The 17661-nt window shown below is 45.0% G+C and overlaps 1 protein-coding gene across 3 annotated transcripts in view; it reads left to right on the top strand.

Annotated features, from left to right (window-relative positions):
• The window catches only part of htr4 (5-hydroxytryptamine receptor 4), a 165127-nt gene that overhangs the window by 49383 nt on the left and 98083 nt on the right, over window positions 1-17661 (top strand). For all 3 annotated transcript variants that reach the window (XM_005741224.1, XM_005741223.1, XM_005741225.1), the window contains exon 2: window positions 5890-5968. In XM_005741224.1, coding sequence (XP_005741281.1) covers window positions 5913-5968 — 56 coding nt within the window. In that variant the 5' untranslated portion in view covers window positions 5890-5912. The remainder of the gene's footprint in view (window positions 1-5889; window positions 5969-17661) is intronic.

The following is a 17661-nucleotide window of genomic DNA, read 5'->3' as shown; positions in this document are numbered from 1 at the left end:
GAATTTGTTCTGCCAGTTTTGGTCCAATATTTACAAAATAATGATTAAAGCTGTTGACAGCAGTGTTTTCCATAATATTGCCATTGTCGATAAAGTATTGAGGATAACTTTGTTGTTCAGAATTATTTTTAATGATACCATTTAAAACATCCCATACTCCCTTCATATTATGTTTATTGTTGTTCAATATTTTACTATAATACTCCTCTCTACATATACGTATAATATTGGTCAACTTATTTATGCATTTTTTATATTTATTTTCAGCATCTTTTGTTCTTTGTTTTAGGAATTCCCTATAGAGTGTATTTTTCTTTTTACATGCATTTTGTAAACCCTTAGTGATCAATGGTCTATCTGAATATTTGTGCTTTCTGTTATATTTTATTGTTGGACAACTCCACCCTGTTACTCCACCCTGCTGGTTATTGCACTGTTCATGGCCTCCTGCAGGCTGCTGAGTATCTCCCGCACACGGGAGCGTGCTGTTCGTCTCCCCCCACCTGCACTGGCTGAACTTTGGCTGAACTTCACTTACCCTCCACCCTCGCGACGCTCCGTCACTCAGTCTGGACTCTTCTCGAGTTTTTCGTGGCTTGGCTGTTTGTGCACATTTATGTTTTCTGGCCTCTCCACACTAGTTTCTTCTTCTCTCACATTTTTCTTTTTCTCATGTTCAAAGCTTTATGCTCAGAAAGCTTTGCATGTGCGCTCAGAAAGCTCTGTCCTAACCCAGTTTCCAGCATTTGTTTAATGATGTGTTAAAGAAACGCCGGTGATTTAAATGCCGGTTTATGGCTGTGACAGAACAGGAGCGCCAGCTGCAGATGAGCATCCTGCTGTTGCATCACACAGGAAATAAAATCACGCCGATTGCACAAACACTTGTGGGTTATATGGAAAACCAGCTTTACTGACACTGAAGCCCTAGGCAGTGATCCATGCTCGGCAACACTCAAGCAAAGCTAAATAGGACACAGGGGCCCAGGAAGGGTCACAGGCTGTGCTGCCATTTGGAAAGTGCACGTCATGTGACACACGGCATCGCTAATATTCAGCATTTCGCGCTGTGGCACGAAAAATGTTAAAAGGGTTGACTTACTTAATCTTTTTATGCATTTATGTTCATGCTGACTAATTTTTATTATTAGAGTTATAATAGAGTTATTGCTGTTTACTGTTTTAAAAAGCATATTATTTTTATTAAGATGCCAGATTCCAGATATGTTAAAGGTTGCATGTTGGCGTCCAGTGCGCCGGCTTGTGTTTGGCTATAAACTTTAAAGTGGTTTTTGACAGAGTTTTGTTTTTATGACAGGTGCTCTGATCCTGTGAAAATGTGAGAAACTTTTGCACGGCTGTCATCGGAAGCATCACATAGAGTTGGATGTCTCGAGACCACTTTTACGTGGTTTTGGTCTTGTCTTGGTCTCGCTGTCTCGGTCTTGCTGTCTCAGATCCACGTAGTGGTCGGGAGATTTGGAGTCAACAGTATCCATGACACACAACGTAACGTTCGATAATGTGTCATGTGCAAAAGCATCAGCTCTAAGAGCCGTGCTTAGAGAGTGCTTTGTAGTGAATCAGAAGAGTCGACTCCCATTGAGCAAGAGCCGGCTCCTCACTTAATTTCCTTTCGCTGCTCAGCTCTCACACAGTGGCTCAGCTATGCTCCAATCCCTCCATATTGTGGCCAATCGCATGCGAGGATATAGGATAATATCATTATGTGAAAAACAGAGGGTGAGAGACGCGACAGTCAAGTGGAGCGTGCGAGTGCATCGCAAAAACACATAAATATGCCTGACACCTGTAAACGAAGCAGCATCTGGCTGCAGTTTAAAGACTTTTTTGACTCGGTCTCATCTCGACTTTGTCTTGGTCTTGTCTTGGTCTCGATACCCTCTGGTCTTGGTATTGTCTTGGTCTTGGTTTAGGCGGTCTTGACTACAAGTCTATAGCATAGAGCATATACTATAGTTCTTACGGATGTTATTAGTGACGTGAAGTGACGTCATGTACCGGCTCAGCTGGGTTCTGTGTGTGTGAGGCTTCTCTCTGAGTTCTTTAGCTTCCCCACACAGTCCAATCACATGCAGGTGAGGGTAACTGAGAGACGTAGGTGTGGAAGCACATTTGTGGAGTTGGGTGATAAGCTCAAACTCACCGAGACCTCCTGTGGTGGTAGTGAGACGACGCCTGCGCGATGTGTCGGTTATGTTAGATGACGTGATGACTCTAAAGTGCAGAGCTGTGGTGAACAAAGATCCATGTGAAAGTGTGTGTGAGGTAAATGTGCTTTGATAGACGTCACCTCGCCCAGCCACAGGCGTGCACGTCCTGCCCTCAGGCCACTGCATGTGGGCAGAGCTGTGTTAAAGTCACCCCATGACGGGAATATCCCATCGAAACAATGGCGGCGCTGTGTGAATGTAAGAGGCAGCCCATGGCTGAATGTGGAAGACTTCATGAGGTCCAGTCTTCCAGCTCTTGCTCTGCATGCAGGAATTCCTGCCAGACTCAGTCCAAACATCCACACGTCTCTCTGCATTCACTGGCTTGTTGGCTCGACTCAGGGTCATCATTTTAAACGCTGATGTGCACTTCTGATCCTCCGTGCCGAGACTCTCATTCACGTCGCTGTGAATAAATCTCTTAGCAGCATCTTTCTGTCCACTTGTGATGTCCCTCCCACCGCTTTAGCAGCTGGCAGCAGGAACACTGGAGGCTTTCCTGGCTGGCCTGCCTCAGCGTGTTGTCAGGGCTGACTTCGATGCCTCAAAAAGAAGCCTTGCATGTCCCAGCCCTGCAGCCTGAGCTCACCTGAGCTGCTGTCATCTCATTTCCTTCTTGCTCAGCAGTCTTTTATCTTCTTCCCTGGACTCCCTGTCAGCATCTCCCACCGTCTTAGCTCTGCTTGTATTTCTACTCTCTGAGCTCCGTGTGACTGGAAGAGAGCTGACAGACTCCAGTAAACCCTCTTAGCAACCTTGCCCATTAGCTCTGTTATGCGTTCAGCTCACCTCACCTCCCCGACTGAGGCTATTATAGAACAGAGTTGGCAGCCCGTGGCGACCTGGAGACGGTTCCAAGGCGTTTTTGACTCACGGCGAATCAGTGATGATATAATAATGATTAGAGACGAGATGATAAAGTACTGAAGAGGAATGTTCTTGGTCAGTATGTTTTTGTTGTGAAGGTGACGTGTGCTCCAGTTTATGTGAGCGCATGGAAACCCGGTTCATGACAGAATAATTAAGAGCAGCTCCAGCTGAGGCTACATGGACTGAGCTGGGTTCACTCAGTCTGTGTTAACCTGTCTGAAGATGAGTTATGGATTAGCTGGACTGTACAGATGTGTATTGTGATGGATTGTGCACATTACGCATGCATTGAGCTGTTTGTTCACATGTGCAGGTGGCATGGTTGCATTCAGCACGTTAGCGATGCTGCAGAGCTAATAAAGAGCTCTGCATCTATATTTAGTACATCACGCTTCCTGAATAAATCTCAGACTCTATATGATGAATTACCTTCTCTCTGACTGAAGATAGATTAAATATGCCTTCCTTTTATATATGCTCATCTCATCCCAGTGTGCCGATATTTAGAGGTTAAGCCTAAAACCAAAGCAGGCTGTAAGTTTCTGTGTATCCAGGCTTTTCTCTTCACATGTGGATGGAATATGTAAACAACACGTCCTCCGTACTAACACTTGCATACAACCGCAGATCAGCCACAACAATAAAATCCCCTCTAACCACCAGAGCAGCTTTTATTCTCTCTACGGGGTCCCAGTAGGAGTGGCTCTGGGTTAACACTTGTCCTTTCCCCACAAACAGATCGCTGGACTCTACTGTGACAGGACTGTGAATTGTTTAAAATCTCATAAAAGCAGTTTTTTCTCATTCGTGATGCACAGACATTGGCTAATCATATATCACAGAGCACTTTTTAAATCTGTACTCCTCCTTGTTCCTGCAACATTCAGTATTTTGTGCAGATTAGAAGGTTTTTCAGTTACAATCACACAAACACGCTAGGATCTTTTCTGCTGCTCAGGCGCCTTTCTCACGGCTGCCGTGTCGTACAGATGGGTCACAGATTAGAGAGAACACCCTGAACCTTTAACCCCCCCCTGGAGGTCAACCTGGGGCCCTGCTTTGCTGCGAGTGGCATTTCATTGGCACGGTTTGGGCCTGCGTGTCCTCGAACGGAGAGGGTCACTGCTCTTCAGTACAGCTGTTGTTTATGCTGTAATAAATGAGCCGTCTGGGAGTCTCCCCTCCACAGAGCAGGAGGGGAAAGGTTTGGTGAATCATGTGACAGTATGATTATTAACAGAGCTCAGATCAGTCTGTATCAACTGTTTCTGGACAGAATAACTGCAGCAGATTGTTGTGGCTGTGCGTGTGGGTGCACATGATCCTGGTATAATGTAATATAAACGCTGGTGTAGGGAGATTGTGTGCAGCAGATTTACAGACGCAGTCTGGTTCTTTTGATTCCTTGTGACAGAAAAATAAGTGGTTGTGCAGACATTTTTCTGCAATGCTGTGCAACGCTTTGAGCTGTCAGCATATGGGATGTAGATTAGGTGAGGATTTTGTTCTTTCTGCTTCGTTTTTGTGCAGATATAAACGTCCACGCGGCAAAGCGCTCGTGACAGCTGCCAGCTCGGCTGAACGGGGGTAAATCTGCGGGGCGTGACCCTCCTCTGCCTCTTTCTCTGCCAGGCTGACCTTCACTGCCCCGCCCCCGTTCATCCCACCTGCAGCCTTGGGCTGCCTTCCAATACTGTTTCTGTTGAATTCTGCATGAATAGAAACGAGTTTTGCTTTGATGGATTTTTATTTTGTGAACATTTTTAACTGATGCTGCACTTCGTCGGCGATCTTGTCTTACCTGACTGAACATCCGGGTTTCCTGATACTCCAAAACACAAAGCATGTTTTCTTAAATGTGAGAAAGTTGTTTTTTTTTTAAGTAAAAACGACTTTCTTCTCGATGTTGGAAAAACACAATCAGCTGACAGCGTCGCATTTTCCACTGGAGAAATGTCTTCCTCCTCTCACCCCAACCAGTCGCAGCAGATGGCCCCGCCCCTCCCTGAGCCTGGTTCTGCCAGAGATTTTCCTTCCCACTGTCGCCAAAGTGCTTGCTCATAGAGGGTCATGTGTTTGTTGGGTTCTTCTCTGTATGTATTATTGTAGGGTCTACCTTACAATATAAAGCACCTTGAGGCGACTGTCATTGTGATTTGGCGCTGTATAAATGAAACTGAATTGAATTGCACAACAGATCGGCTTTCTGAAATTTGATGCCCTGACTCCGTGGATGACCTCGAGACCTTTGCTCTGTGGTCTTCTTTTAGATTTATATCTGTGGAGACTTAAAGGCCAGCCCGAGTGGATTTGATCTCAACCACTCAGTGAGTGTCCTGGACTCTGCTCTGTTTTTTGTTCTTATCCTTGGTGCTGAAATGTAATAAATGTTACTGTGGTACCTGAGTCTCCTGAATGCTTAAATCGACAGTCGATTTCATAAAACATTGGATGTTATATGCTCAGTCTTTGACCTCCAGCTGGTCAGTCAGATGTTTAGTAATCACCTTTCCTTACAGACTCAGACTTACAGTCAGTTTGAAATCCTCTGAATTCAAACTCGTTTGACCCAAATCCAAAGCTGCACGTGCAGCGGCAAGTCGTTCATCAGCACACGGCAAATGTCAACCAAAATTGTCGCATTTGCATAATCCTGATGTGGTTTAACTCACCTATGTTAATGTAATCTGCTGAGACCAGGACTGGTGTGATAGTAATTAAAAGTTCCCTCTTTAATAATGTAAATCATCATGTTCATGTTTTAACAGTGGTCTTCTGTCTGCAGGGACTCTCAGCATTTATGGTCACATGAATGTCAGCGCTGCAGGCCAGATGCCGGCGATGGCGGAGCTCGGCGGTGAGAGGTGAGAGTTAATCAACTTTTACGGAGAATAATCACACCATGTGTGATTACACACTTCCTGACAATGGTCACGCTGATTAATACACAACACAAAATCCACCTTTTAGCTGTTAGCTCAGTCAGACTCAGTGATGAGAGCTTTGACTGTTCGTAGATGCTGACGCTGCATGGATGCATCAGAGACGTGACATGACGCTTCTTTTTTATAGTACGAATCAAAACGTTTTCTTATATGTCATCTTATTCCTATACAGGAAACTGTACAGGAGTAAGTGTGGCTCTGCAGCCTTTCAGGTTCATACAGCACAGAACTAAACAGCATCATTGACAACAGATATGAAACAGCAAGAAAAGAGGGTGCAGAGGCCAGTTACAAAGTGGCTTGCAGATTTGCGTATATGCAGGCAGGCTGTGTTGTGTGGATGTGTATCAGCTGAGCTGCAGTGGTGAGCTTCACTCTGAGACCTGAATGAATTCACTAATGTTCACATGAAACACTGTGAAGCATAACCGACTGCCCAAACGCTTCATAATTAATCTCATTCCAACAGACGCTTCAGTCCTGTAAGTCACACTGAGTGTGAAGTGCTCATGGTTTCACCCACACGCTGGTGTCCATTATGTAAAAGCAATATTCAAATGTATTTTGACAGCTCTGGTTTCCTCTTCAGGGACATCCTCATCTTCAGATATTTGGTTTAGCTGAGGAAACATCAGCTAGCCGGGGGTTCTCGCTGCCTCTGTAGTTGTCTTTGCCTCCGGCTTGTGGGTTTGATTAAAACACTGATCCTGCTGAAAGTGCTGGCTGGTCTGTTTTTGCTGTGCTGGGATGCAAAGAGATCATTTTTCTGTTCTTGGTTAACAACTTTTAGCCTGGAGGATGAGAGACGGATGAGACTTTGTTCAGAGCGTGACAGATCCACAGACACAATTCTCAAAGAAGCCAGAGACAGGGAGCGTCAGTCTGGAGCTGGAGCACAGAACCAAGTGAAAGCTGAGGTTTTTACATCTCTACATTAAATATTTCCTCTTTGCTGTGGGCGTTTCTGTGAGAAAACATTGTTGATGGTGTGATTATTCAGTGTGATCTCCACTCTGTGTGAAGCAACACTCAGCACCTCTAACTACACTAAGCTTCTGCTTCCTGCTCCATACTGGTCATAAGGTTTCTAATAATGAGGTGGGTGCATAGATGGTTATCCCACTAAGCTTATCTCACTTTATTAAACACACAAGCTCCACCCACCCCAAAGGTCAGCTGATCAGAAGAAGGTTAAAGAGACCTGCTGATCGCGCGTCGTGTTGTTTTCACGTTCAGATATTTCCTGCGTGTCAACAGTGAATCTGAAACTGAAACTACGAATGCTGAACCCAAAGAAGAACTGTGACACAAACAGCAACAGCATGAAATATAAAATGTGGATCCAACATTAACGTTTCCTTTCAGCTTCATGGAAAAAGAGAGTTCATTACTAAACCAGGCACACACAGGATTTGATTCCCTCAGGACGTTTGAGTCAGAATTAAAATGATGTACGTGAAGCAGGAGGTCGCGGTACAGTAGTTGCTCAGGCTCAGCTATGAGGTAGTACTACATGACCTAGTTGTGTGCTGTGCTGTTATGGATGGGGTCCGTGTCATGTGATGACTGCCTCCAGCAGCGTTTGGAGAGGCTCACGCTGCACTTGACATACATGAGATCATAGCGTGTGCCCGTATACATTAAATGTGGTCACACGAGTGGCACATATCAGTCAGAGGTGGTGGGCAAGTGACTTACCTTCAAATATGATGAGAGATGAAACGAGTGCACTCAGAATAAAAATGAACAGAGTACTTGTGGCTCTTTGACTTTCTGTCTCCAACTTATAGAGTGATGGGCTTAAGGTGGAATCAGGTTTGTGGTCTGATCTCCTCTCCAGCCTTGGCTTTGAGTCTTTATCCATCATCCTAGAGAGGCACGCTCAGTCGCAGATGCAGGAAACATGTGAGAAAATCTTTCTGTGCACAGTTTCCTGTTGGAGCTGCTGCTGTGGGGCAGACATCTGTCTCTGCACGGCACTCAGTTTGTGTCTCACAGTTTTTATCATACAGATGCCAAATGGGGTCCCTGTTGGAGACTGAAATTTGACTCTGAACAGCTCGGCCTCAACTTACATTAATGTGGTAATGATGTGATAATAAATACTTATTCCCCCCACTGTGTGTTGTGGGCATGTAAGACATTCATAAAACTCACCAGTCTCAGGTCGGTTATTGTTTACACCTTCTGAGTGGGAGAAAGTGTTCAGTGTACATTTGAGTGTAGTAGGAGTATAAGAAGTACTTTGGCGGTCAGACTATGATGATGAGGTCATCAGAGAGTGGAGATGGAAGTAGGAGGTGAGGACTGAAGTCCTGGAGTGTAGACGCTGTGGGTGGAGCACACATTGCTGATGTAGAGCTGGAGGATGAAGGCACTAACACCTGAAGGGTGTAGTAATAGATTACAGTAAATGATCGAGCAGGGTGCAGAGGGGAATTCCCCTCTTCCCCTTTTCCTCTTCCAGATGGGAAGAGGAAAAGGGACCAGGAATGTGAAAAACTTCATACAGATAAACATCATCATCATCATCATCATCATCCATCATCTTCCTCAGCATCAGCAGCAGCCTCACTCTTATACATCTGGTCTTATGTTATGTGCTATAACACATGTTGTGTGTTTGGAGCTTTTCAGGTGGTTTTAATTGGAGGACATGGGTTAAGACTGCAAAGCGTATGAGATGACCCAGTTTCACACATTTGTAGTGTAATAATGTTGTGTAGGTTTGTGCAGGTAGGTTTCTCGCAAAGTTATGCAAAACTGCAGAGAGCAGCGCTTTCTTCATGGTACGGTTTTAAAATTCAGAACTAGCATGCTAAAGCTAACACAACAAGCACATGAGAATCCCTCTGGACAGAGAGGAGACACAGCAGGACTGTCCTGGCTTAAAGAAGAGTGTGCGTGTGTGTAAAGGTCCAGCACACAAAAATGAGCATTCCTCACAATCACACTTCCACTGGTGACAATTTATAACACACATTCATTTAAGCTAAAAGCACTGAAGTCATATGGATGTTCAGTGATTGGTTGATTTTTGGTTAGAACAATATCTGAGTACCCTGGACAGTCACCGAGGAGGCATCCTGGTCAGATGCTGAGCAACAACGACTTTCTCCTTATGTTGAGGAGGAGCAGGTGTACTCCTCCTCCTCCTCACCCTCTCTCTGAGTGCAGACACCTTCAGAGAAATTCATTTCTGCTGCTCGTGGCCATCGGTGAGGGTGTGACTGTAGACTGAGCAGTAAATCACTAGGTCAGTTCTGTCGTTCCCACAGCGAGCTGCAGACTCGTGTTTCCCCGGGAACGGGAAGCACTTACACTCCTCTTGGCTGGTGTCCCCGCCATTTTCTGGCTTGAGTCTTGGAGATTCTCAGTCTCGTTCCCGCCACTTCACTCAAACTGCCCTTCAACACTGATAATTATTCATAAATGTTATTCATCATCTTTTTATTGCTTATGAATGTGTACTGTATGTGAGTGGTTGTTATAGTGGGGCCTTTTCACAGTGACAGCCTGAGCCGTGTGATTTGGGAACATGTTTTGTGCTGCCGGTTGTTACTGCAGAGAGTCGTGCACGCTGAGCTGAGGCTGATCATGTGACCCAGCTGTTACTGTTTGGTTTTAAACACTGACACACACAGGCAGCAGTGTGTGCGTGTGTGTAATACAGCTGTTGTAACAGCTGGATATGGACTTAGCCTCAGTGCCAGCAGCTCCACCCTCAAACTGGAGCTGCGTGTTTTTCTCCACTCGTTCATTTGTTGACTTAAATTTAAATTTACGTTCCACGTGTCAGGGCATGACACTGCGCCGGAGCTCTTTGCCGTTAGACTTTGTAAAGTAGCTCAGTGTAGGTCAGTGCTGAGCATGCATTGATCCGAAACAATGATATTAATATTGATAATAAACTGGGTTTCAGTTTTTACACACACTAACGAAGTGTACAGAATCCGTTTTGTTCTTTATATTTCTTGCACAGTAGTCAGGTGGACAAAGGAGCTTGCAAAGAAAAACGTCTGGACTTCTTTAGCTTACTTGAAGACATTTCACCTCTCATCCGAGAAGCTTCTTCAGTTCTAAGGTCAAATGGTGGAGAGTCCCAGATATAAACCTAGTGGGAGCCACTTCACAAGCGCATGGCACAACACAGAAGAGCCACCTCCACAGGACAAGACTCAGCAGTCCATCTGCATCTTAAGGATAAAGGACACTCTTTCGAGGATGCCAATGTTCACATTTTGGACAGAGAGGACAGATGGTTTGAAAGAGGAGTGAAAGAAGCCATCTATGTCCACTGTGAGCGACCATCTTTGAACAGAGGCGGGGGTTTACGACACCACCTCTCTGCCATCTATAATCCAGTTTTGAGATCCCTTCCCAGACGCCTTAACGCCCACTCACATCCTGGGCCATCTGATCTCAGGAATTCGCATGATAAGGTGGGGCCAGGTTTCACAATGAACTCACCCGAAACTCTGGCTGATTGGGACCCACACCCAGTTTCACACCTTGGCTCAGGCGATTAGAGGATCATCAGGGGTCCTTTTGTCCCTCTGTGGGGGGTCACTCCCACTAGGTTTATATCTGGGACTCTCCACCATTTGACCTTAGAACTGAAGAAGCTTCTCAGATGAGAGGTGAAACGTCTTCAAGCAACTTAAAGAAGTCCAGACGCTTTTCTTTGCAAGCTCCTTTGACTACGATGACCTGGATGACTGAGAACCTTCACAGATATAGTCAGGTGGAGTACACACGATTTTATTGTGCATGTACAATGACAATAAAGGGCAATTCAATTTTATTCTATGCTATGCTGTTCTATGTTATGCTGTGCTATAATCCATGAATGCAGACACGTCCAAGAAGGTTAAATATTTAACTTTGCTTCCGTGAAATGACATGAGGAAGCTGAAATGTGCAGATTTTCAGCTTTTGGGCTAAGCGTTGTTTCTCTCTCCTGAGTTGAAGTTAGTGAGGGTGGTCTGTGCCTGTGCAGCCACCCTGGAAAAAACAGAAATGATCCTATTGGTTGTCAAAGCTCGATTTTATTGATATTTATTGATTTATACTGAGGTGTGAGAGGCTTCAGGGAGTTCATCGAATGTCGATGCTTAGGACTGAGTTCTAGAAATGGACACCAAAGTTTCTCAGCTTCTGCTGTGGGTGCACAGTTATGCAGCTTATCTGAGGTTTATTTGTATAATTCAGTCAAGCTGTGTGCATTTCATGCTGTAAGTCACAGACGGCCGGTCTATAACTCAGACTGTGATAAGAAAAGATAAAGTGTTCATGGAGTCCACAAAGACGTGTGCAGAGCTCTCCTCAGCTTACATCCTGCAGTGCAGTCACTACTTTCAGCAGCAAGAGTCATCCCAGAGAGTCAGACTCAGAGCGCTCGGATATCAGTGAGCTTCTCTTCCCTCTCGTCGAATGAGCTACTGCCTCTTCACGCGTCACCTCAGGTGTCCTGTGACAGATCCTGTTTTCTGCATGACTGCTTCCAACAGGAGCCTCAAGCTCTAGAAGACCCAACCCGAAGCCTCAGGTCGCCTCCTGCCGGTCCGTCCGTACAGCACATTTGTCAGCGCACTTCGCTCCTTCCTTTAGTTCAAATGTTTCAGAGGCGAAAGATAAAGAGCACAAAGTCATTGTTCTCTAAATCCCACACCGCCGTCTTCTCCTTTTCTCCTTTTCCTGTTAAGAAGATATTTTTCTAGTTGTGGGTTCCTTTAAGGACAGACGAGAGATAAATTGCAGTCAACAGTATTTATTCTTGCACACCAGGAAAAATTAAACACAAAGCCGTGCGTCCTGCCACTGCCCGGCTGGCACAACTTTAACAAACACTATCAGGGCGAGCAGACGTGCCACACTCTTCTTCTGCTACAAATTCCAGCACAGCGCTGCAGATAAAAAGCGCAGGAGAGAAATGAGCCAACACGAAACCGAGGAACTGCTCGCACTGTGCTGAGCTCCAGCCGAGCCCACGGAGTACGTTTTTATCAGGAACACCAGGAATTCTTGTTGTAGTATGAAAAGTAAAAGCTCGTGCCTGACAATGCAGGGACTTTGAGATGCAGAAAATCTCTGACAGTGTCAACAGACTGTAAACTAAAGCAGTGGCGTTAGTATTTCAGGAATAATGATCCGATCAGAGCGCTGGCAGGTCGGCACACACAATGACACACACGGCTGCTGCCGGGGATTACACAGATATAGAAAACAGTGAGAAAACCCAGATGTAAGTCCAACATTTAGCCTGAATTTTGACTCATGACATACTGCATGTTTGCCAGGCGTGCTAGCATCAGAAATCCATTCAGCATCCCTCGGCTTCTCCTCCGAGGCATCATTTTGGGGCGATCGTGGCTCAAGAGTTGGGAGTTCGCCTTGTAATCGGAAGGTTGCCGGTTCGAGCCCCAGCTTGGACAGTCTCGGTCGTTGTGTCCTTGGGCAAGACACTTCACCCGTTGCCTACTGGTGGTGGTCAGAGGGCCCGGTGGCGCCAGTGTCCGGCAGCCTCGCCTCTGTCAGTGCGCCCCAGGGTGGCTGTGGCTACAATGTAGCTTGCCATCACCAGTGTGTGAATGTGTGTGTGAATGGGTGGATGACTGGATAAGTAAAGCGCTTTGGGGTCCTTAGGGACTAGTAAGGCGCTATATAAATACAGGCCATTTACCATTTTGCCACATTGATTGTTCACTGCCACTTTGGCAGCAGCTGACGGCACAGTCTCAGTGTATTTGACTGTTTTTCTATCCATTCGTTCAGACTACACGTGGTGGCTGTGCTGCACAGTCAGGACTTGGCAGGCGACGCACTGCACCGTCACTTTTCACAGACTAAATAATTCATTCAGCAACTGCTTATGTAATATCAATAAGAAACCCTCCATTCATTTAAAAGGCACCTGCTGATGCATAAAAGCTGAGCGCGCACACACAGCGATGCTGTCAAAATCTGCAGTGATGGGATCTGTGAAGCAGCTGAATCTCTCTTCCTTCCCACGGAGATGAGTCTGAGCCAGAGCGCTCCATCGTTCCCATCCCGTTCGTGCCCGACCAGGTGATTATCCCGTCAGGATCCTTTTTCACCATTTTTTGTTAGAGTTGTTGACCACTGATGACTCCATGTGATATACGAGGGCCTGCTGGCAGGAACTCTGAGGCCTGCAGATCTACTTTGTATTTTAGTTCTGTATTCTTCATCAAAGATGCCTCACAGTCATGAATCTTATTTTCTAACAAAAACCGAGCAGTAAATCCTCTGGGCTCAGTAAAACCTCCGCTGTACCCGACCAGCACCGAAGGTAACGAACTGCTGCTGCTGAAGCTGATCATTTTCCTATCAGCTGTTTTCTTTATGTGACCAAAGCTGATCCGTGTTTTTCTCTCATTTCTTTGTGTTTAGCTTCATACAAATCTATGTGACTGCAGTCTCTCAGCGTTGTAGCTTTCAGCAGGCAGTAATATGTATATACAGTGGGGCAAAAAAGTATTTAGTCAGCCACCGATTGTGCAAGTTCCCCCACCTAAAATGATGACAGAGGTCAGTAATTTGCACCAGAGGTACACTTCAACTGTGAGAGACAGAATGTGAAAAAAAAATCCATGAATCCACATGGTAGGATTTGTAAAGAATTTATTCGTAAATCAGGGTGGAAAATAAGTATTTGGTCAATAACAAAAATACAACTCAATACTTTGTAACATAACCTTTGTTGGCAATAACAGTAGCTGGTATTTTGGCCCATTCCTCCATGCAGATCTTCTCAAGAGCAGTGATGTTTTGGGGCTGTCGCCGAGCAAAACGGACTTTCAACTCCCGCCACAGATTTTCTATGGGGTTGAGGTCTGGAGACTGGCTAGGCCACTCCAGGACTTTCAAATGCTTCTTACGGAGCCACTCCTTTGTTGCCCGGGCGGTGTGTTTTGGATCATTGTCATGTTGGAAGACCCAGCCTCGTTTCATCTTCAAAGTTCTCACTGATGGAAGGAGGTTTTGACTCAAAATCTTACGATACATGGCCCCATTCATTCTGTCCTTAACACGGATCAGTCGTCCTGTCCCCTTGGCAGAAAAACAGCCCCATAGCATGATGTTTCCACCCCCATGCTTCACAGTAGGTATGGTGTTCTTGGGATGCAACTCAGTATTCTTCTTCCTCCAAACACGACGAGTTGAGTTTATACCAAAAAGTTCTACTTAGGTTTCATCTGACCACATGACATTCTCCCAATCCTCTGCTGTATCATCCATGTGCTCTCTGGCAAACTTCAGACGGGCCTGGACATGCACTGGTTTCAGCAGCGGGACACGTCTGGCACTGCGGGATTTGATTCCCTGCCGTTGTAGTGTGTTACTGATGGTGACCTTTGTTACTTTGGTCCCAGCTCTCTGCAGGTCATTCACCAGGTCCCCCCGTGTGGTTCTGGGATCTTTGCTCACCGTTCTCATGATCATTTTGACCCCACGGGATGAGATCTTGCGTGGAGCACCAGATCGAGGGAGATTATCAGTGGTCTTGTATGTCTTCCATTTTCTGATGATTGCTCCCACAGTTGATTTTTTCACACCAAGCTGCTTGCCTATTGTAGATTCACTCTTCCCAGTCTGGTGCAGGTCTACAATACTTTTCCTGGTGTCCTTCGAAAGCTCTTTGGTCTTGGCCATGGCGGAGTTTGGAGTCTGACTGTTTGAGGCTGTGGACAGGTGTCTTTTATACAGATGATGAGTTCAAACAGGTGCCATTCATACAGGTAACGAGTGGGGGACAGAAAAGCTTCTTACAGAGGACGTTACAGGTCTGTGAGAGCCAGAGATTTTCCTTGTTTGAGGTGACCAAATACTTATTTTCCACCCTAATTTACGAATAAATTCTTTACAAATCCTACCATGTGAATTCATGGATTTTTTTTCACATTTTGTCTCTCACAGTTGAAGTGTACCTCTGGTGCAAATTACTGACCTCTGTCATCATTTTAAGTGGGGGAACTTGCACAATCGGTGGCTGACTAAATACTTTTTTGCCCCACTGTACAGTTATAACCAGAGGTTCCATCAACTCATCGTGGACCTGGGTGGGTGTTCCCAGGGTGGAGTGATGGTGCAGCACACATCTTTAATGACTTTTGTCATCAAATTGTGTTTATTTAGGATTTAATCCACACAGGGTCAAACATAGACATACACCCATACACAGCTCTGCAGTGACTTTAAGGCCTGTTAACTTCTTGATAATGAGCATGACTGAGTCCAGCTGGTAGTTTCTCTTTGAAGCTCGTTAGCCTGCTCGAGGAATCTGAGGAACTCTCAGAAGGAGAACTGCAGATTTGCACAAGTTGGGATGGAAATTGTTTCCACACAGCTGCAGATTCAAGATCAGCAGTTCAAATAAATAAGTTACTCTGATGTGCTGGAAGAGGAGCCACACTGTGACATGATGAGGTCGGTATCAGGCACAGTTTAAAGTCAGAGCTGTGAAACATGAGTGCACGCTTTCCTGCCGTCATGATTCATTTGGCTTCTTTTTTAAAAACCTGACAGGAAGCTCCTCCTTTTGCCTGATGTTGTATGTAACGCTATAACGGCCTTATTTAACAAGAATTTTACCGCCACGCTTCTCTATACGCCAGGAATCAGAGTGAGTTGGAGTAACTGAATCTAGCACAGCGCAGCGTGCAGCAACCGAGCCTGCAGTCTGTCCTGATGCACATTCAGCTAAAACCTGGTTTAGGTTTTCAGTTTGCAGCAACATCCTGTGATATGAGTAAAAAGAGAGACCTGTGATCTCCGGACAGCCCTCTCAGAAACGGGACACCTGCTCCTTCATTACATGAACAGAGTGAAACTGGAGACGGCGTCCAGAATTTATTTAAAACCACATCCTCTGTTATCACATCAGAGCGCTGATGCCATCGTTTATTCACCCGCTGGTCGGCTAATGGCGCCCTTTGGTTTGAAACATGCTGCTCGTAGCGTCTGCTATCCGTCCTCACAAACTTTATTCACACTCTTCCATACCTGCACTGCCTGTCACGCTGCATTAAAGCTGTGCACAGATCTGTGTGCTGCTCCTGTATGTTTCACACATTCATCACTGTTTCTATATGTGAATGTGTTCACACTTTACAAACACGTCGAGAAAGTACAAAGGTCTGACAGTCAGAGAAAAGTTCTTTACACTTATAAATCCAACATCACTCCTAATACTACTACTAATACTCTTCCTCCTCCTCATCCTACTACTACTACTATTACTGCTACTCCTAATAATACCAATCATTTAGTTTTTGTAGGAAAAGTTGAGTTTAGTTAAATCTTGATAAACACGATCTTGTCTTCCATTACAAACTGTTGACTGTGTCCCACAACTGTGAAACATCTGGATTTTTGTCTCCTGTCTGACAGATCCCCTGCTCCGTGTCCATGTCTTACACTCTTTTATTCACATCAGCTTTGATGTTCAAGTTTTTCTCTCTTTTTAAAATTATTATCCGTGTGATTTCATCCCCAATGTCTCTCTGATTTGGAAAGTTAAGTTTCTTCAGTCTGAATTTCATGATAGTCTTCCAACATCGTCACTGCTCTCTGCCCTTCACCTGAACATAAACCTGTTTCCTCATTTAGAGAAATGCAGGTGTGATGGTGTGTGGACGGCAAGCACGAGCCCGCTTGTTTGCGATCAGTCATGTCCCGAATCTGATGGTGATTTTGCATAAAGTGTAAGAACATTTAGTGGACGAGACTCATTCACTTTAGATAAAAGACAAAAAAAAAATGAAATGTGTGACGACTCGTACATCTGGAAAGAGTGGCTTCCTGCTGTTATGCCTGCAGTGTTTTCATAACTGCTTCTTCTTCTCTAGTTCATTTTAAAGTTTGCCTTCAAAGCGATCGGCTCCCCTTATCTCCTCTTGTGATTTTGATTTTAGAAAGCTGATGTCAACTTGCACAGAAAACTTTATAAAGTCTGGCTTTTGTGGGATTTTGAGTGAATATGTGTGAGAGGCACACTGACGATGTGTTTCCTGACCAGAAATAAAAGATTGTCTGATTTGGTGGGTTTTTTATGATTTATTAATGTCTGAATGTGTTTTCATTCCCTCCTTCTGAAAGCTTTTTGTGCTCGGTGTGTGCCAGTTTTTCAAAGTGATGAATTTGAAAGGCAAATAACGTGTCCTGAGTGGTGGAAAGAACAGCTGTTTTGACCTCCAGTCAATTCTAATTGTTCAGCTTGATTTAATATTTGCTTAAGTGCTGCATAGTAACGAAGACAGTTGTCCTTCAGCTGCAGGACCATGTCGTCAGATCCATCTGGAGTGTCCTTTAGAGAGGACCTAAGTTCCTGTGGTGTCAAAGCAGCCATAGTTAATATTAGTTATGTGAGCGGCTCAGCGGGTGATTCCTTTCTTTGTCCTTCCTTCATTATAATATTCATCCTGTGGACATAAAGCAACAGAGGAGTCAAAAAAATATTGGGGAACTTTGACTGCTTGTGAAACAAAACATTACACATAGATTCATAAACCTGTAGATATGCACATGCAGATATGAAGGGATTACCATTAATGAAGAAATCATTCAAGCCCTACAAGGAGGTCAGACTA

Source organism: Pundamilia nyererei, unplaced genomic scaffold, assembly GCF_000239375.1.
Source record: "Pundamilia nyererei isolate P.nyererei 1_Seehausen unplaced genomic scaffold, PunNye1.0 scaffold00108, whole genome shotgun sequence".
Classification (NCBI taxonomy): domain Eukaryota; kingdom Metazoa; phylum Chordata; class Actinopteri; order Cichliformes; family Cichlidae; genus Pundamilia; species Pundamilia nyererei.
Note: the sequence above shows the minus strand (reverse complement) of the source record. Positions and strands in the feature narration are given on the sequence as shown.